The sequence below is a fragment of the Melospiza georgiana genome, chromosome 6 (genome assembly GCF_028018845.1).
Source record: "Melospiza georgiana isolate bMelGeo1 chromosome 6, bMelGeo1.pri, whole genome shotgun sequence".
NCBI lineage: Eukaryota > Metazoa > Chordata > Aves > Passeriformes > Passerellidae > Melospiza > Melospiza georgiana.
This window is the reverse complement of record NC_080435.1, coordinates 53,232,975-53,252,797: the sequence shown is the minus strand read 5'-3', so window position 1 is coordinate 53,252,797 and position 19,823 is coordinate 53,232,975. Positions and strand designations below refer to the sequence as shown.

The window sequence follows — 19,823 nt, the reverse complement described above, 5'->3', positions numbered from 1 at the left end:
CTGTGTAAAAAAACCCTCATCAGATAGTTTTCCTTGCTGAAGTAACCAAGCTGCAGTATACTTTAGTGTTCCACATTAATACCTGGTATTTGTCAATCCAAGAGATGTAGACTGCTGGATCAATTGAAGTTGCTTTTCCAAAGATTTCTACTTCAGTAACAGACTCTGCAAGCAATTTAGCAAGGGTCACTCTCATCTCTTTTTCAACAAGAGTGAGCCACTCATTGATCTTGGGATGTTCTGTGATGGAGACTGGTGTTTTGAACAGCACCTGCAAGAATTAAAGGTTTAAGTCAGCCCACATCCACTTATTTTCAGAATTTTATTTAAAAAGAAATACTGCAGCTATACCTCCTCTCCTTCACGTGAGGATATTCCAAGAACCACAGAATTGTCTTCATTGAGAATAATGCTAGAAACTCCAGCAAACATTTTCTTGAAGTGTTTCTGCAACTTAGCCACATTTTTGCTGTTTCCAATGATTTCAAGCAAGTCTTCATCACCAACAAAGTAGAACCTATTAATCACATAAAATCAGATCTATATCAGAACTTCAACTATCACTTTAAATTTATAATTTATGCTTCATCCATGGCCACTACACAGAAGTAACTGACAACCATTTCCTCAACATTGCAAGTGTGCATGAACCACAAATTTGCTAGCAGTTATACCCTAGTGCTACCTTTAAGTTCATGTGGTCTGTACCATACAGAAGTGTACACATGCTCCATAGTGTGGATAATTTTCTTATCCATCTCTGAAATACCAACAGTAGAGTCTGGGATTGAATTGCCTGTCAGGAAGAAGAACTCCCACTCAGTACCTCCCTCACTCTTATTTTCTCATGCTAAGTGACAAACTAGTTGAGGACTACAGGTAAGTCAAAATCAATGACCTAAATACTGGACTGTGACAATTCAGACACTTTCCTTTAATCAAATGGCAGAAGAACCTCTTCAGTTTACAGAAATCAACTGCAATGGTTCCTTAGGCAATATCCAAATCCTGAAACCAGCCACAGATGGGCAAGTAAGGGAAGTTTCAGCCCCACTTCTGGAGAAGTAGCTGTAACTGAATTATGTATATAGACAATACCTAAATAAATGGTCATGACATCTCATATATATGCACCACAGAACTGGTAGAGGCTTTCCAGAGCAGTACACCAATTCCTGCATCAGATTAAACAGGAGAAACAGGAAACATCAGATTACTTCAGGAGTCAACTGCTTACCGAGGGAAAGAGGACCTCTCCCTTTCCAAGTACTCTCCCAGGGCTTTCTGTATCTTCCCAAGCAAGTCTGCCAGTCTCTCTAATGATCTCTGCACACCCTGAATGTTCAGAACATCCATCACAAGTGGAGATTTGGACACCTTTTTCATGAGTGCCAAGAATTCAGTGCTGATGCTGCAAGTAAAATAACACAATACATTAGTGCAAACTCAGTAACCACAGGCCTAAAGAACACCAAAGTTATTTGTCTCTAAATGACCACTCCACCTCTAATGGCTACAGCAGCTCTAGGGAACACAACCTTAAATTCCCCAAATTACTCTTCATCTACCTCAAGCCCTCAACAACAAAATCTCACTTCTTTGTAATGTTCAATCTACCAAGTCCAGAGCAGGTCTACTTATCTTTACCTCTTGAAGTGACACATAAATCTGATTCTTTGATCTGAGTGGAAGTGTGTGGAATGAGTAAGTATGATCAGACCAACTTAAAAGAGAGGAAGTAAATAATGTTTAAAGGGTGACATTAAAGGCTGCAGCCACAGAAATTTGCCTGTCTGTTGCAGCCACAATGCCAGAAAAAACCTTGAACTAACTGATAGGAAGTAGCAAGGAAAACTACCTGAGTCCAAATCATCTCCTAAAAATTGTACATCAGCCCACTTACTACAAACATTTTCTGCCATAGTTGCACCTCTTTGCTTGATGAACTTGTATCTACAGCAGCTGTAATCCAGTTGGACCAGGTAAGAATTCAGCCAGTATTTCAACTCAGGGAGTGCTACAGAGAGTCATGAAGTTTCAGGCCTGCCCACAGGGTGCCCCAAGGGAGGCAAGAAAACAACAAAATGACAGTTACCTCTGGAACCGCTGGGTCTCCACAGGCAGCAGGTGCTTGATGTCTGCACTGCCAGTAAAGATACCCTCCAGGTACACCCAGCGCCTCTGGACATCAATCCAGACATCAAAGAGTGCCATGATACGGTTCAGCTTATCTTCCCAGCTAAGGGCATCCTCCTCAAACACCTGAAGTTTAAACACTACATTAATATTCATTTTAATGTTATAAAGTGCTTGTCTACTAATAATTATTAGAGGAAACAGTTTTTTGAGAGTTACAAAGCATGCATTATACAAATAACAGTCTGTCAGCTTTAAACACTGAATATAGTCCCTGCTGACAAAAATATAAACTAAACAGAAGGGGAAAGCAGAAATAAACAAATTCTTTAGCTTCGCTCTCCATTTTACCTTGTAGTATGGTGACAGCTTCATGGCAGACACGCTGTTAATGTGCTCCTTGACTTTGTTGAAAAGGTCATCCCACCCACGAATCAAACGACACTTGTTCTGGTAATTGACCAAGTCCAGTTCATAGGTGTTCCACACTTCTCTTATCTGAAGAAAAAGATGTTTAAGATATGACATCAATAATTTCTGCTCCAACATAGTTACAAAGTAGAAATGTATTACAGGAATCAGATACTATTTTTTTTTACCCAAAGATTCTGGCTTTATACTTAAGCTTTTGTTAAAAATACTGAGACTATGATGCAGTTCAAGGTGGGATTTTTGCAGTTACCACCAAAAACTGCTTTTCCCAAATACTGCAAGTTTCATCAGAAGAAGTCTACAAAGCTTTAAATTGCTCCCCAAAACAGAACAAACCACGGAGTCTTGGCACTTGTTTCAACAGCTTAGAGTGACAAGTTAACTACACAAGTAGCCACTTAACAGCAACCCTCAGATTTGCTACTACATGCATACATACGAGGAACTGATACTAGCCTGTTTTAAGAACTCTTCCAAAGCCATTTCTCCCTGAGCCACAAGCAGAACATCTTTGACAATTGCTTCATTTCTCTGTAGATCAACATCCCAGATCTGGCCCAGGGTCAGTTCTGAGACAACCCAGTTAACATGAAGCCTCTTCATCAGTTGTTTCCAGTGTCGGTCTTTAAGTGCCTCAGATTTCAGTTCAATAACTAACATGTTTATCTACAGATGAAAAGAAAGTAAGTCACGTCTTTGAATGTGAATATAAAATACATACATTCTAGAAATGTGGGCAACTTACCTTCATGTAGCCCTTCAGAAGTCTCTGGACATACTCATAGGAGGCGTACTGTCGCAAACGGGCAGGGAAGTTTTTCAGCTGGTTCAGCAGACCATCCAAGTTTTGTCGAAGCTGTCAGTGACACAAAAGCAATGAAATCTTTCTCTACAAGTCCTGTGCACATAACCATACAAATTACCTATACATTTGTTTCAAAAAACTCTCTCTAATGAGATATTAGCAACAGGACAACATTTACAAGTGTTAGCCTTGTTTGCCTAAGATGTGGTTACTCTACAGCTGAGAATGTAATTTTATTGGTCTGACTGAGATTCATGATGCAGTCTTGTCACAGGCAGTCAGTTTATAGATTAGTGCTCTTTCTGCTCCTTACCTCCTGAGCACTGAAAAAAAATCAATGCTGTTTACCCAACTGTATAATGAAGTTTCTCTAATGAGGTCCAACAGACTATTTAAAAACAGCAGTTTCTTCTCTGTAGATGCAGTCAAATCTCAAACGATGGAAGCTGCATAAATTCCCTGTAGGATTACTTAAATTATGACAATCCTGCGAATATTTTTTATCTTACTTTCAGAAGAAACATGCAAAATATATTGAAAAAGGTACCTAAACACTGAAAATTATCTACACTGATAATAGAGCACATCTGTCTCAAGAGGTCTAATTCCTAATTTGCATATACTTGTGGCAGTTATATCGTTGATGTACACCAAAGTGAAGTACCTTGCGAGGCTGTACTGAGACCCAGGGCTGCTCTTTCATTTGATCAATTTGTTCCCAGACCTTAGAGAGTTCAGACCAGACACCTTTGAGATCCTGCAGCTCTTCAAGGGCAACCTGTAATAAAGGATGTATCAAACATCAGCAGTTACTCCTAATTTCTTCAAAGTCAATAGCACGGGTGAGTTAAACAAAATACTTCTAATCCATCAAAAACCTTTGAATAGTTTGCCAGCTCAACAGAACTGCAAGAGCAAGTGACCAAGATGAAATTTTCCATCTCAGCTCACTTAACAGTTTCAAAAGAATAAGACAGTCAAGGAAGAGATCACAGACGAACTCTGAAGGCTAGAACTGAGTAAGTGTGGAGACTGTGCCCTGATATTGGTACAGCACACACTACGAGTCACTCTCCTGAGGGAGAAAACGATGGAACTGAAACATTTTAATCCAAAACTGGCAGGAAGGTGTGTGAGCAGGTTGTACCTGGACACGCTCCTCACTGCCACTGAGCAGCCCAGTGTCTGTGAGTTCCAGAGCTTCCTTGGCCTTGGCACACTTCTCACGGTCATCCTTCAGCCTGCCGAATTTCCCTTCGTAAATGGTAAGAGCTTGAAGAGCCTCTTCTGGACGCAGATTTCCCTAAAGTTTGCACGGGATACATTAATCCAACAATCCTACAGCTATGATGAAGGCAAGTTAAAAGTAGGGACTAAATATCAATGTTGGTTTGTTAGTAGGGACTAAATATAAATAATAAGACAACATATTATCCCACAATAAGTTCCATTTCATTTTTACATGCAGTTTTTGGCTTTACTAAAAAGCACTCCAGAAAAAAAAAAGGCAAAAAGCAGCTTACTTCTGAATCCTTCTACACGCATATCTCTGATATACAGTTGTTTCAGAAAAAGCTCTCTTAGTCAATGAAACAATTTACTTTTCTGCACCTAAGAGAGGCCTATGTGTTAAGAGTAAATTTCTCTCTGCAACTATTGCCAAAAATCAACACACTTATTATAAGTTATTATAGAATGCTTAAAAAGACTTTTACTGTCACCTAAAATGAAAAATTGCAAAAAAAGCATAAAAACAAACCGAATGCAGAAAATCTACCTCATTCACTGAATATTAATCATCACTACTTACTGTTACAGGCTTTGTTTTCTCCCAGTCTGTCAGCAAGTCAGTTGTTCGGCTCTCCACTGCACGATCCTCTTGAACTATTTTCATCTGCAGATTTGCTACTTGTTGTTGAATGGCAGAATCCTTCCTCCTCATGATGTCATTGAAGGCACCCCATTCTCCTTCAATGTTGTCAATGTAGAGCCAAGAGGAGGGGAACTGGAACCTTTGCTTCTCAAGCAAGCGCTGACCATTGCGATAAAGCTACAAGACACAGTGGTTTTAAGTTAAAAACACAAAATTTAAGCTGCAAGGCTAAATAAACACACTTTAATAAATGCTCACTATAGAGCTCACAAGATTTTTCAGAATACGAATTTAAAATCTGTTCTTAAGAGAACCTGAGTATTATTTTATGATGAAGCTGCATTTTATGAGCTAAGCCTGACATTCCACAAGTCAGAATCATTAACAAAAGACAACAAACATACCTCAACTTGCTTTTCAAACTGTTTGATTTTACGTTTCAAGGACTGCACGTATGTGATGAACGTCACGGCATCTGATGTGCTAGCAGTGTCCACAGAATGCTGCTCCAGCTCTTGACGGGACTGTTAAGGGCACAAATCAATGTTTTAGCATTCTACAACAGTTGATCTGAAAGTGAAAAACTGGAATTAAGACTGTTCTTACCTTAGAAATTTGTGAATGAAACTCTGTCATGTTCTGACCAAGCATTTGGCCAAATTTGCTGAGCACCTCCTTGTGCCAGGAGTCATACTTCAAGTTCACCTTTGATTGTACCTACAAGTGAATAATATTACATAACAGTAAGTTGTCACCCTTGCTATTTTCAGTTATACACCTTTTCTGAAATTCAATGCATTTATCACAACAAATAATTAAGATTTCTCACCTTGCCATAGTCTATGACAACAGGTCCAAATTCCTTTCTGGTTTCTGCATTGTCAAATGTTCCTCTTGCCTTTCTTATCTGAACCAAAAGGGCCTGCCACTTATTCAGGTCTTCTCCAAGACGGTTGTATATATTTTCAGCCTGCATGTCCCACAGACACTGGTACTGCAGCCAAACCTGATGGAGGTATTTCACAATGTTCAGAACTTCTCCAGTATATTCCAAAAGATGGGTTTCCCTCCAGCCCCCAGGAAAACTGAGAGTCCATGTTAATTTTAGCTGTTCCACTATATCCTGTCAGCCTCCTACCTTGACATACTGCTCCACTTCAGTCACAATTCCCATGACAGCTGAGTATGATTCCTCCAGGGCTGCAGGGCCATCAGGCATCCTTGTCAATGCGTTACGATAGAACTTCTCTTCCTCAGACAGCTCATAGTGCACTCCAACCTAAGAACCACAGTTACACTTGTGATATACACAAACTTCCAGGGCACTCAGGTTTGGTTTTAGATCAACACACTAATATATTGAGGACAGCTAATTACTAAGTGAAAGCAATTGCTCTGACTTAGATACAGCTGCATTACACTTACCTGGTATCTCTGACTTTGAATTCTTGGCAGCGACAGGATTACCATTTTCCAAGAAAACATTTCTTGGTAAAGTTTGTATCTACAGTCTTCAATTGGTGGATTCAAGTAGATCACCTGGTTGGTTATTCTTAGTTCATGTACAATGTTCTGCAAAAATAGTAAAAACACACAATTTTACTGGCAGATACTGCTACACATAGACAAGAATTTTGGACTTCAAGAAGTATTTTTTAAAAATCAACTTGCACGTAAATGGAAAGAGGAAAATATTTCTCCAAAAACAGATGCAAGAAGAAATAGTCATCTACCATACAGGCCTCAGAAATAATTTCTGCATTAGTTAATTGACAATACAGAAAAAAACCAACCAACCAACCAACCAACCAACAAAATCTAATGCAAAAAAACCCCACAGGAAAACTTACTTTGATCTTGGGTTCACCACCAGGCTTATGGCTCACTTGAGGAGCATCTGTATCCATGTCAACTTCTGCTTTGTCATCTGCTTGTCCCAGAAGAACCTGGGTCCAGGCCCTCAGTCCAGCTTGCAAACGAACACCCAGGATTCTTTCAATCTAAAGAAAATGAGGCACATTGGAGGAAAAACCTGCATATTCACGGCATGAAGATCCCCACTATCAATATATTCTGATGGGCACACTACAGCACCTCAAAGAACCAAATGCTCCTTTACTAAGCCATTCCAGCACCAGAAGGGGCTTACAAGAATTGAAGGGACTGTTTACTAGGACTTGTAGCAGTAAGACAGGGAATAATGGCTTTAAATTGAAAGAAAGGAAGTTTAGATTAGTGTTAGGGTGGTAAGGCACTGGAACAGGTTGCCCAGAGAAGTTATGGATGCCCCATCCCTGGAAGTGTTCCAGGCCAAGCTGGATGGGGCTTTCAGCTACCAAATCAATGGCATCACTGCCCATGGCATGGGGACTGCAACTAGATGATCTCTAAGGTCTCTACCAACCCAAACCATTCCACAATTAAAGAGGTTTAGGAGTTTTGGTAAATTTGCACTGAATATAATTCAAAATTTCTTCTCCTCCTCATGGACTTTAATGTAATTAAAGAATTTTAATCATAGTGAAGTTAGCCTAGTGACCAATAACCTGAAACTTAACAGGCAGAAGCAAACAATATGATGGCAACAAGTCTTTGCTACCAGGACAGCACATTTCCACTGCACTTTATCTACCTTGGTCCCCAGCATCCTCTAGGCTGTCAAACTGTATCAAACTTTTTTCTTCAAAAGACAAACTCCCCTTGAATTACTGATCCCAAAATTCTAAAAAAACCCCAACACAGTCTTGTATCTTCTGCATACCAAAAATGCACTGAAATTTTCAGGGAATGAAAATTTAGTCTCTGGTGTGACTATAAAGAAAAGTTTCCCTGGGTGACTATGAAGACAATAATCAAAATATATTTTGCACCTGAATAAAATGTTACCTCTAAACATATACTACTCCTTGATCTCAAACTTACCTCCATATCCAACTTATTGACCCAGATTGGCAAATTTGAGTATGAATGAAGATTTAAATCATCCACAGCTTTCTGAACTCTGTTCAAGATTTCAGAGAAAGTCTTGTGATCATACATGCATGTTTCCAATGATCTCACTTCCAGGTCTATCTTCTCTTCAATAATGAGCAGATCATCCACCTAAGACAGTTTAGGAAAAATGAGATGTTTAGTTTGACAGGTTAGATCAAGGAAACAATAATTCAGTAATGGTTAATCATGTATCTTTATTTGGATGCAGCAAACCATCAATTTTAGCAATATCAATGAAAACAGTACTGCTAATAGCAATTTTAGCACTATTAAAAGATCCATCCAGTTGGCCAATTTGTGCAGACTCAATCAGCTACTTAAACCAAGAGCTGCAGAACTGGTTCTCAGCTATCCAATGACACTTTTGGATAACCACACATTACTGAGTTATAAATGTAAAAGTTTTGCAGATTTTGACAGAAAACACAAACCTTTTCCTGGAAGCTGAACACAGTCTCAGCCAAGCGCTGCACGTATGGATCAAGCTTGTATGATTCCCACACGAGTGCAATTCCTTCTGCAATCAAAGCCTGCACCTCTTTCTTCAGGCCAGCGACCAGCAGTGAGATAGTGTTACGCTCTTCTACCTTCTCACACGTTCGCTCGTATGTGCGGACACTTTCAATGAGAGAAATAGCAAATGGATAGAGCTGGTTTGCTTGGTGAGCTTTGTTGACAATTGCTAGTGGGACACGGAAACCAAGCCACTTCAGGTTTCGGACTTCTTTGGAAAGTGTAATTATTTCTGGAAGGAAGTTGACTTTCAGTTTCAGGACGTTTCCAGTTCGGCCTCGAACACGAGTGCTTTCGATGGTGAAAATGCGACCAGACACGCCAAGGTTGCGCTGCTGAACTTTTCTTGCCCAGTCATCAAAGATCTCCTGAGTGTTAAGCTTCATGCGAAAGCTATCTCCATCCTGCTTCAGCTTCTGACCTTCCACATGGTTCTCCCAGCCTTTGCCAAGGACATCCTCCACACGCTTCATGTAAGCGGTGAGCTGCCTGTCGATCTGTTTTGCCCAAATTATAGACCCAGACACAGGAGGCAAGTCACGAACGTGACTCATTTTACACGCCTGACTCTGCGGATATTGAACTTTAAATTTGTCATGAAGAGACTCAATATCATCCTTCACACGCTGGATCAGCTGTGTTTGGTACTCACGAATGGCGCCGCGAATGTGAGGTCTCACAAACAGGGCGTTAAAGCGCGAGAAGATTCGGAACATTTCATTGGCGTTCTTCGCTGTACCGAGCTGGTCCCTCAAACGGGCTGTTATCCTTGTTTCAACTCTGTCAATTCTCTCATCATAGCGCTTCATTGCTGCCTCCCAGGCTTCTGTACCTTCTTTGGAAACATCTAATCCATCTACTTCCTTAACATTCTCATAAGCAAGATTGACTTCTTCAATTGCATTAGCATCTGCAGCATCAAAAAGGACTTCTGCTACTTTCATATCCTGTGGTTCAGGTACCTCTCCTTGATTTTGCTGGGCAACAGCTGTTACCTATATTAGAATCAAAATTTAGTGAGCTGGATACTTCAAAATTTCCCTGAAGTAGCAAAATGCAGTTGGTTCTAAAAAATATTGCACAAATCCCCAGCCAATCAGTGACAAATTTTTAACAAACTTTCAGTCATGCTTCAGAATTAACTTCCAGTAGGAACAAGGCAGCACAGTCACTTTGCAAACTTCCACTACTGTGCAGCATAATCTCATTTTCCACTGTGGTTTAGCCAAGTTCAAGGATTTAAACATTTATTAATCTCCTCTGTGTTATGTCTAGACTTGCTGAGTTTATTAACACAAGCATGTATTATGCAATGTAAGTCAGAATTAAAGGTAAGCCTATTAGCAAGCGCTCAAAACTAAACATGGAAACTGAACGTTACACTACATTTGTGTTGCTAACTTCAAGTAACAGTAACACTCCTGAAGAAGCCACTCAGATTTTCTGTTTTGTAACAACCAAGATTACCTGAGGTCGCAAGACTCTCACAATGACAGCTCTCAGCTGCTCATGCTGACGTCTGAATTTCCTCATTTGATCAAGACGACTTTGGAGTTTCCTGTGAGCAGGATTGATGCGCCACACCATCTTCAAGTTCTCCTCCCTTTTTCTCTTCACGATATCCCTCAGCAGAACTTGCAGCTTCTCATATTCATCATCCCAGGTTTGGAATACTTCAAAGCACGCAACCATTACCTGAAAAAAGTTTTAGAAAAGGAAATTCAGCTCCCAAATTAAATCCTGCCTGAAAGTCACTGTCCAACACAAAAATACAGCAACCAGTATCACAAAGCCATAACATACCTTTTCAAATTCTTCATAGGCCACATGCATCAGTTTTCTGGTTCCCAACACTTTAAGCAGCTGCGAGCTCAGATCTCTTGAAATAGCCTCCACTAAACGCAATGCCCGTTGGATTGGGTACTTTGTGTTCCTGATTTTTCTCAAATGGGTAAATATTGCAACAAGGGCCTGTCTGATTTTGTCCAGCTCCGTAGCAGACAGCAAGTCATTCAGTGGAAAGTCTTTCATCAGTGGATTATAGTCATTCACAGTTTCCAGTGCCTGTTTCAGACCTAAATGGAAAAGATTTTGCATATAACTTTTCATTTCATTGACCAAAATCTCTACCTCTAACCAGTCCAAAGTTCTTCGCAACAGCACTGCTCTTTGCAGCACAATGTTCAGGTTTATTAACAGTTCTGTATGACATTTGAGAGAAATGTTATTGAACAGATACTTTACCTGTGTCAGTATCAAAGCTGACAGTAGCATGGAAACGTTTGCCATGTTTCAGAATGTCCAGAGTCAGCAGAACTTCTGGACTTTCCCGTTTTTCCTGAATGCGGTACAGAGCCCTTTCCAAATTTAACCAGAAGCTTATCTCCTGTAATGCAGTGCCTGATGCAGGATCTCGATCTAATTTGGTCACCTGCAAGGTAATGGAGAGAAAGAGAAAGGAAGAAAGAAAAGCATTTAATTTATATGCTTCACCTGTAAAAACTTGCTTAAATATAATTGAAACATGCAACAACAGCCAGGTTTTAATAACCCAACCTCAGACAGTTCTGGCACTCATTCTTTGAAAAGTGTAGGAACTGTATGCAACATGTGAAAAGTGTAATTCCAAAGATCCTAAAGGTTGGTTTTAGGACCCTCATGTAATAATCCTCAGCATAGCCTAAAAATGTCACCTGCCTGCTTTCCTGAGCAGTGTCTGTATTCTGGTTAAAGGCAGATGAGCCAGACAAGATAACAAATGTTTTATGCTCTTAAGCAAGAAAAGACAACACTGTTCCATGAGCAATAGGTGTTTCTTGTGCAACAGAGGCAAAAAGCCAGACTAGTATCTCAGATGCTGCTTTTGAGTAACACCAACAGAACAGAAGCTCTTTTGAAAAGTAACAGGCAGAAGTATGAGATTATGAGATAGGGCTGGAGCAACCATTGTGGTTGTGGATGCACCAGGGGGAAATAACAAAACAGGCCAAATCAGATGTGCTCCTCAATCTGCTGTATCAATCTGCTGTTCAGTCTGTAAAGATTTGAAGAACAATTACAAAATTCACAGGATTACTGCCATTTACTTGAGTCTATTACAATATGTAAAACAAAGTCATACTCTTGGTTATTTGTCAAACAATTTAGACTAGATTCCAAATTTAGACTAGGCTCAGCCTAATTTTAGACTAGACTTAGCCTAATTTAGACCAATGTTTCTGGTGACTCAAAAACCTGGTCTGAGATCTTCAGAGCATCCTGCACAAGCAGCATTTTACCAGTTAATCTGTGAAGAAGATACACAGTACTACACAGAAGTTCTTACTACTTGGTTGTTTTTTTCCCCCTGTTCTTTATTTGGTTACCTTTTGTATTTCTCTAATCCAGCGGTTGACTCCAGACTGTAACTGATTAAGGAACAATGGATCCTCAGCCTTCTCACCAAAATCTGTAACTTTTGGTTTTTCTCCACGTTCATAACACTGCTTGGCAACATTAGTAATGGTTGCATGGATGGGCAGACTGATCTCTGGAATTTCAATATTCTGTTGCAAATGCAAGAGGCCCATTTCAAGCTCTGCAATCTTTTTCTCAACTGAAGGAGCCATCTTATCTCCATCCCTGAAAAAGCACAGATGTTTACATGTAAGAAGGCAAACCAAAAAACCATACATAACACATTTAGACCTGAACTGTTTCCCCAGAGTCAGCAACAGCATCATACCAACCATGTGCTAAAACAATTCATGTGATTCACCTTGAAGAGTCACTGTTGTTTGTTACCTTTTTTTAATCATTCAACACTTCAGTTCATTAGCACAGAAATGCAGCATTTCTACTGAATTACCTGTCTGCTTTGCCAGATTCTCGGATATAGGACTTGAAGAAGGGAGCAACAGCATTGCTAATGAAAGAGTGCAGTGTTTCATATGGAGAATCCTCACTGAGAGTGAGCACTCTGAGCTGGGAAGACACTGGTTTGTCAGCATCGATCACTGCTGTACGTTTAATGAACGCCAGGCTACAGAACAGAGAAGAGAGTTACTGACCAATCATCTGACACTTCAGTGACAACAGCTTAAATCTGACTGCAAGGTTAGGAGCCAAATGGCAATCTAAAAGTAAAATCTAAAAAGTATCATCACACTTCACAATCCTTCTTCTAAGAGACTTGAATACAAGTCTTCCAAATAAATACATCTTTACAGTTCAGCAATAAGCAAGCTGAGTTATCAATAAGGACTCTGAAATAGGTGCACACTAAAGACAAACATATTTTACAAAGTTTCAGAGTCAAATATGTCTCAATGTAAGTGAGGCATAAATAGTAAATAAATATGTAACCAGCCAGACATAACCAAAGAATATTGAACCCAAGTTGTGTATGTTACAGCTGCATGTAAGCCAAAATTAATAGCCCATAGCTAGAAGTCCTAGGTCCACTCCTTTCAGCCTCATGATACACCCTTTTTTTATCAGAGCCTCTGCCTTGGCAAGCTTGAATAAAAAAACTGCCTGAAAGCAATAGGCAAACCGAAGGTAAATTTGTAGGTACAGCAAGTAAATTTGCTTATACAAGTTTTACATACATAGAGTAGAAATGTTAAGATCTCATTTACTAATTCACCTGTTTGACTTTATTCCATAATGAATGTCAGTGCTGATACTGTAGGAAATGAACTCTTTTTCCTCTTCTCCTTCATCTCCCACATCCTCTGCAAAAAATATTGTATGTAAGAAATAATTTCTAACACATCTGCCACTCCTTCTCAACCACCTTCTGTTGTTATCAGACTATTTCCTAACCTTTAAGCTCCACACCAACTTAATTAACTAAATTAGGTCACATGTAGCTTTGCAATATGTCTCAGATGCAGAATGGGTTCATTGTCTTTAAACAAAACTCCATTAAGATTTAGCTTGCTATAAAAATAATAAAGAATTACAGTAAGTGAATTATAAGTCACAGAAGAGTTATATGAGAGAGAAATCTGCAATACAGAATGTGCATTTATTTCAGAGGTATGTTGCCAGGACAACTATGCTTCAGTGAGAACATTAAACAGCTGCTTTTTTCTTCCAAAGGTGGCTTTGCATTTTCAGACATTTACTTTGAAAATGATTTGGAAATTAAGTCTCTGAACAACAACAACAAAAATGTCTTGGCAGAACAAGAAGCCAAGCCGTGGGAAGTACTCAGTGCATCACAGCTGATGTAATTGCTGAGGATGCAGGCAGCCGTGCTGCAATGCAGTGATTCCAGTGCAGAAGGTGACTCCCGGCTGGGGGACACACTCTGGCTGGACACTTTACAGCAGACTCTGCCCTGCTCTGTCCCTTGCAGGCTGGGGAGATGGTGAATCCAGAATGCAGCTTTCATTGTGCAGAAATAAGGCTTCTGTTTTATTGTACTTGTAATCAATAATCTACTTCATGCAAGGCAATCCATGGACAAGCTTCAATAACAACAGTTTTTAACAGTGTCAGAGCTTTCCATATGCTGCTGGAGATTTCAGATCTGCTACACCTGGCTGTCATTCACAAAATCCACTCTGCCCAAGTAACTGCTATTAAACCAGAAGACATGGACAGAAATGGCATCTGTGCATCATAAATTAGTTTTTGGCTTTTGACTCGTAATGAGTCTCTCAATTTCTTTTCATGCATACATATATAAGAATACCTGTGCCATGAGCCTGGAGATAACTGATCACCACGATATTATTTCCAACCTTAACTAGGGATAACCATTCTCACGATCCAGGCATAGCAAAAATGCAGGAATCATCTGCATTAATATTAAATGGTTTTCTTTAAACCTTTTTAAACACTGTTTCATGAATTCATAAAGACAGCAGTTCTTTTGTTCTCTTTGAGAAAATTAACCCTACTGGAAAAGACATCTCAAACTTTGGAAGGGGAAAGAGGAGGATGATCTGGATATAGGCAAAAAATAAACAATGATGGGGTATTTTTAAGCAATATCTTAAGTTTACAATTAATAGACAGCAAGTGAAAGAACCTTCTTGATGTTTCTGTATGCAACAACCGCAGGGCATACATCAGGACGTTAAATTGTTTCTCTTCTTATTGACATGTTAAATAGCACAATATGAGATACGATTTTATTAGGATTTGATATATACAGGAACAGAACCACCAGCATACTAGGAGTAGGGATTCCGAAATTGAATAGAATTTTGCAAGCTCACGCTGGCAGGCAGGTAGCCATTTATGGACTGGAGGGGCTTGTTTAACAGTAAAAGCCTGTATTATTGATGAAACCTTGCTGCATTTTGTCACTGCATATTAGGCTCCATTCTGTGACACTAAGAGCCTATTTAGCAACAGATTTGTTGACAAGTCATTTTCGAAACAAACAGTTACAGCAGCACATGAGTAACAAAGACACTCCAGCCACAGTCTGAGCTTGGCTGCATTTCATGCAGCATTTGATGCGCTTCTGAGCGCAAGCACCACGGCCACCAGGCTTCGATAACGAAACAAAGGCAGGGCAAGGCCCACATCTCCTTTGTCAATTACAGGACCTCCCTATTTAACCATGAAACAACGCTTTTTACAGGTCGATTCAGGCTTGGTTATTTTTTTGCCTTTATCCGGGGTTTTGGCGCTCTCGCTCTGTTTCACAGCGGCTCTCTGCCTCGCCCAGGAGGTCACTTCCCGAGCAGCCTGGCTGCCTCAGGAGCGCTGCCACGGCCGGCTGACAAAGCATTTTCGGTGCCTTTCCAAGCAGGGCCGGCCGCGGCCGCAGCACGCCCGGATCTGCGCTCACACCGAGCCCGCAGCCCCGCCGCGCATCCGCCTGGGCCCGGACCGCGGAACAAAGGCGGCGGGGGAGGCCGGGCGGCGGCCAGCGGGACCCGCCCGCAGCCCAGGCTGTGCCGCCACCGCCCGAGCCCGACAGCGAAGCCGCGGTGCCCGGCGCGGCGCCTCCCGGCCGGGGCCGCGCTGAGGCGGAGCGCGGAGCGGGGCCGCGGCGGAGGCGCGCCCCTCCCACCCGCGGCAGGGCGGCGGCCGCGGCCGGCAGCGGCCATTTTGCCACCGCGGCGGCTCCGCTCCCGCCTCACCTTTGAGTGTGGAGCGCTCCACCAGCACCGTGTGCACCTGCGGGTCGGAGAGGAACTTGCGCATATGCTCCACGGCGCCCTTCTCCTCCAGCGCCGCTTCCAGCGCCGCCGGCGCCTCGCCGCCATCCTCCAGCAGCAGCGGCACCAGCTTGCGCAGGTGCTTCTGCAGCACCGACACGTCGGCCACGTTCTGCACAGCCGAGCCCGACACCTCCATGCCACCTTCCTCGCCGCCGGGGCCGCCGCCCCCGCCGCCGCCGGAGTCGGACATGCCGAGGCAGAGGGACACCGGCCGGCACCGCGCTCCGCCCGCCCGGCCGCGCCCCGGCTGAGCCCGCCCGCCGCGCCGCCAGCCCCGCCCGGCCGCGCCGCGGGGGAGCCTGGGACGGGCGGGCCCGCTCCGCCCCGCCCCGCCCGGGCAGCGGCCGCTCCCCGCCGCCGCCTATTCGTGGAATCACGGAGCGGGTTGTCTTGGGAGAGACCTTAAAAATCACGGTTCCAGCACGCCTACCATAGGCAGCACCACCTTGTACTAGACCAGGCGGCTCAGGGCCCCATCCAACACGGCCTAGAGCACTGTCAGGGATGGGCGCCCACAGCTTCTCTGGGCAACCCGTTTCAGTGCTTCGCCATCCTCACTGTGAAGAACGTCCTCCTAAATAGCTAATCTAAACCTACTCTCTTTCAGTCTGAATCCATTCCCCTTGTTCTGTCACTACATGTTTTTGTAAAAAGCTCCTCTGCGTCTTTCTTATAAGCTCCTTTCAGCTAGTGAAAAGTTCCCCACAGGAACCCTTCCACAAGGGTTTTATCCCCTTCCACAGTGGTTTATTCTGGAAGGAGAGGGCAGGTTGTGAGGGAAAAGGGGAATGCAGCAGCACCCGGGAGATGTGTCCTGTCGCTGTTGCCTCCTTACCCGGAAGATAAAGCAGGCCCGAGGCTCATTTGTCCAAAGGTAAATAGTGATTATTTCATGTGAAAAATTAGGCCAGAAGCCATTAGGTCAGGTGGCGAAAATGACATATTCCTGTGAAGAAAGCAGCAGGCCAACTGCAAGGGCTCTTCAGTGAAGTATCTCTGTGCTTTACATGCCCAGCCAGCCAGCTGTACTAATTACTGTTTAATCAATCTGGCACCCAAACCATTAATCCCAGTCTTTGGTGAAACTGCTTCCCAAAAGCAAAGGACATAAAAGGAGACAGGGACAAAGAGTACTTCAGTGAGAAAGGGGATTTTATTAAAAATGAAAGAATTTAATTTTTAAAAATTCTTAAACAACTGTTACAGCTGCCACACCTCATTGTATGTTTGACTGCTGGAGGTATCAGATGAGTTTAACTCACTGCTGCTGAGATGGACCATCCTGTTCCTCCTGGCCCAAACTAGTCCCCCAGTCCTGACTGCATTTGGAGGTGTCTGGGAGAGGGGAGGGGGCAGTGAAGTTCCAAAGCAATTCCACTGACTCCCCAAAAGTACACCAGGGATAGTGGGTGACCCACAGACTGAAACTCCAGCTTTTGCTCATAGGGAAGTAGAAAAGGGAATGGGTTTTCTTTGGGTTGTCCCCAAAAGAAAAGCAAGACAACTGTACAAAACTGCATCTGAACCTCCCATGCATTTCAATAGACACACAGGGAAATGCACAGACCCCCAGGCCCAGGATCTGTTCAGATGTACTGCCCAAGAAATAAGGAAGCTGTGGTAGAATATCCTGCCTAGCAAAGGAAGACCTGATCTGTAAGCCTCTACACAAGTGTAACTCAGAATTAAAGTGTTTATGTCCAGCTAGGACACTAGAAATCTGCAAAGCCCACCCACATATCCCAGCTCCTCTATTCTACCAAGGGAAAAAGCATGCCATGTTCAGGCAGGCTCCTAAAGCATTTTTGAGGCCAGTTTACCTTTGAAAAAACAGATTTCTTAAGTAATAAAAATCTCTAACATTCCTGTCTGGAAGAAAAAATATTTGTTCAGGAACTAAGTTTCAACTGCAAGAACCAAAACGAACAGAGGTGATTGTTTTTTGATGAATCAAACCTATTTAGCACACACCCCCTCCCACCAAGGTAATTTTTTGATGAAGAAATATACTGGTAGATACATCTCTGAATGCTCTGTTCATAGAATGGTTACTGAGAAAGTGTTTAATACAACACTCACCTATTTCAATTTTCTGAAGTCTAGTTTGTCCACACCTTGTAATTCTTCTACACTCAGGTTGTTCCAGGATTGTGTTTTGTATGAAAAAAGTGCTAACTTTGCATAGCTGTCTGAATTCCACCCATGCTATCCTGTCTTGGCTGACAGCTTTCCAATGCAGGGAGAATTAGCTACTTCTTACATCCACACAGTAAACACCAGCACAGGCCAAGCACCCCAAACCCACAGGTTAAATTCACATTCCGGATGTGGAGATGTTGAATAGAAGGGTGTTGATAATATTCCTAAACAACCTAGATACATCTCAAGTGTAACTTGGCATCTCTTTGGAGGTGAGCTCAAGCAATGATTCCAAGTACAGGCAGGCTCATTCTTCTGGAGCAGTCATCATCTGCCACGCCAAACTGTCACAGAATTTCCTGTAGCTTACAATGCAAGATGCAATATCTCACTGCTGTAAAACTGTTGCCAGGAAAAAATGCTAATAAGGAAAATAAGGAAGTAAGTAGAAAAAAGCAGGACAGGGATAGGAAATTTTAATTTCCAAGTAAATATTTATATATATTGCTGCTGACTTGTAGAAAAAGTAGGGTCAAAAATCCTCAACAAGTCTCATCTTACTGTAGGTTTTAAAATCAGAAATCCTCATCAAATTGAGGAAGTCTTGAATTCTGATATCAAGTGTTAGGCCACTTGCAACTAAAAGCCAGCGTAGGTAGAGACTTTGTATTCCTTTAATCTCTTCAGCTTTATCTACTGTGCTAAGGGGAGCAGGAGGAAGATGCAAATTAAGTTAAAGGAAACTGAGGCACAGGCAAGAGAAACTAATTTTTAACATAAGTTCTCTTCTGCAGTCAAAGCCTACAGAGAGAGGAAAGGCTTTACTTGCTCAGTCAGGGTGAAAAAGCATTTGCCTTGATCTGGTTCTAGTTAATTATCTATGTCCTTTTCCCAGGTTCACAGAAGACCTGGCCCTTCTTATAGGTGTGAGAAGCCACTGCAATCAGCCACCCAAAGGGAAAGACTGCCAATATGACACATTTCCCATGTAATTTAACTAAAGACACGTATTTCAGAGGTTCATAATGAAAACAGGACTTGTCAAGACACAAGACTTACTTCTAGAAAATGCAATACAATGTATGTAGAAACAAAACCTTTTTTGTAATTTATAAAAGAAAGAACTTCAGCAGGGGGAAAAAAAAGGATTTTTTTTTCTATACTTAATATTAATTTGGTAGTATTTTAGACCAAAACCAAAGGAAAATACCCCAAGAGGTAACCATTAGGGCAAATCACCTCCTTTCCCATCTCTAATCCTCCTGCAGCTTTAATACTACAGCGAATCTACTAGAAAAATTACTATGGCAGGGTCTTCATGCTAGCATGAACCTGCTCAGTGTGGTTTTTTGGATCACAAAAATGCCTAAAATAGCTCAAGGCAATTATGTGACTGCCCTCTCCCTTCCTCACCACAGGGTCAGTGCTTACAAACCTCCCTGGGGAGGGAATGAATGCAGTCCCCGCGTGCCTGGCTCCAGCGAGAGCCAGCTGCAGCCCTGCTGCTCGTCAGTGAGCTGAGCAAGGAATAATGAATGCACTGCCTTCTTTGAGCTCCACAGTCAATGCTCCCTTGGGAATTTGTTCATACAAAATGTTTAACTACATCCAGTTTTATTGCATAAAGTAAAGACAGCCCAAGCCAAGTCTCCTCATAGAAAAGAAACTATAATCCAGGGAGACAGCGATATGGTAATTAGAATGGCATTTCTTAATTAGCTATACACAGTCAGAGTCTTCACAATCACAGCACACAGTAAGG

The 19,823-nt window shown here is 42.0% G+C and overlaps 1 protein-coding gene across 1 annotated transcript in view; it reads right to left on the bottom strand.

Annotated features, from left to right (window-relative positions):
- Nucleotides 1-16,151, bottom strand: part of DYNC1H1 (dynein cytoplasmic 1 heavy chain 1) — a 44,544-nt gene extending 28,393 nt beyond the window's left edge. The window contains exons 1-25 of the mRNA XM_058027321.1: nucleotides 15,842-16,151; nucleotides 13,381-13,468; nucleotides 12,601-12,774; nucleotides 12,119-12,374; nucleotides 10,998-11,184; nucleotides 10,557-10,828; nucleotides 10,221-10,448; nucleotides 8,672-9,748; nucleotides 8,169-8,348; nucleotides 7,097-7,246; nucleotides 6,672-6,818; nucleotides 6,385-6,525; nucleotides 6,076-6,252; nucleotides 5,853-5,963; nucleotides 5,651-5,770; nucleotides 5,184-5,423; nucleotides 4,521-4,676; nucleotides 4,038-4,151; nucleotides 3,314-3,424; nucleotides 3,025-3,234; nucleotides 2,488-2,634; nucleotides 2,096-2,262; nucleotides 1,238-1,411; nucleotides 352-517; nucleotides 83-271 (exon numbers count right to left, since the gene is read on the bottom strand). Of these exons, the coding sequence (XP_057883304.1) occupies nucleotides 83-271; nucleotides 352-517; nucleotides 1,238-1,411; nucleotides 2,096-2,262; nucleotides 2,488-2,634; nucleotides 3,025-3,234; nucleotides 3,314-3,424; nucleotides 4,038-4,151; nucleotides 4,521-4,676; nucleotides 5,184-5,423; nucleotides 5,651-5,770; nucleotides 5,853-5,963; nucleotides 6,076-6,252; nucleotides 6,385-6,525; nucleotides 6,672-6,818; nucleotides 7,097-7,246; nucleotides 8,169-8,348; nucleotides 8,672-9,748; nucleotides 10,221-10,448; nucleotides 10,557-10,828; nucleotides 10,998-11,184; nucleotides 12,119-12,374; nucleotides 12,601-12,774; nucleotides 13,381-13,468; nucleotides 15,842-16,112 (5,253 nt within the window). The 5' untranslated portion in view covers nucleotides 16,113-16,151. The remainder of the gene's footprint in view (nucleotides 1-82; nucleotides 272-351; nucleotides 518-1,237; nucleotides 1,412-2,095; nucleotides 2,263-2,487; nucleotides 2,635-3,024; nucleotides 3,235-3,313; nucleotides 3,425-4,037; nucleotides 4,152-4,520; nucleotides 4,677-5,183; nucleotides 5,424-5,650; nucleotides 5,771-5,852; nucleotides 5,964-6,075; nucleotides 6,253-6,384; nucleotides 6,526-6,671; nucleotides 6,819-7,096; nucleotides 7,247-8,168; nucleotides 8,349-8,671; nucleotides 9,749-10,220; nucleotides 10,449-10,556; nucleotides 10,829-10,997; nucleotides 11,185-12,118; nucleotides 12,375-12,600; nucleotides 12,775-13,380; nucleotides 13,469-15,841) is intronic.
- Nucleotides 16,152-19,823: the final 3,672 nt, after the last annotated feature.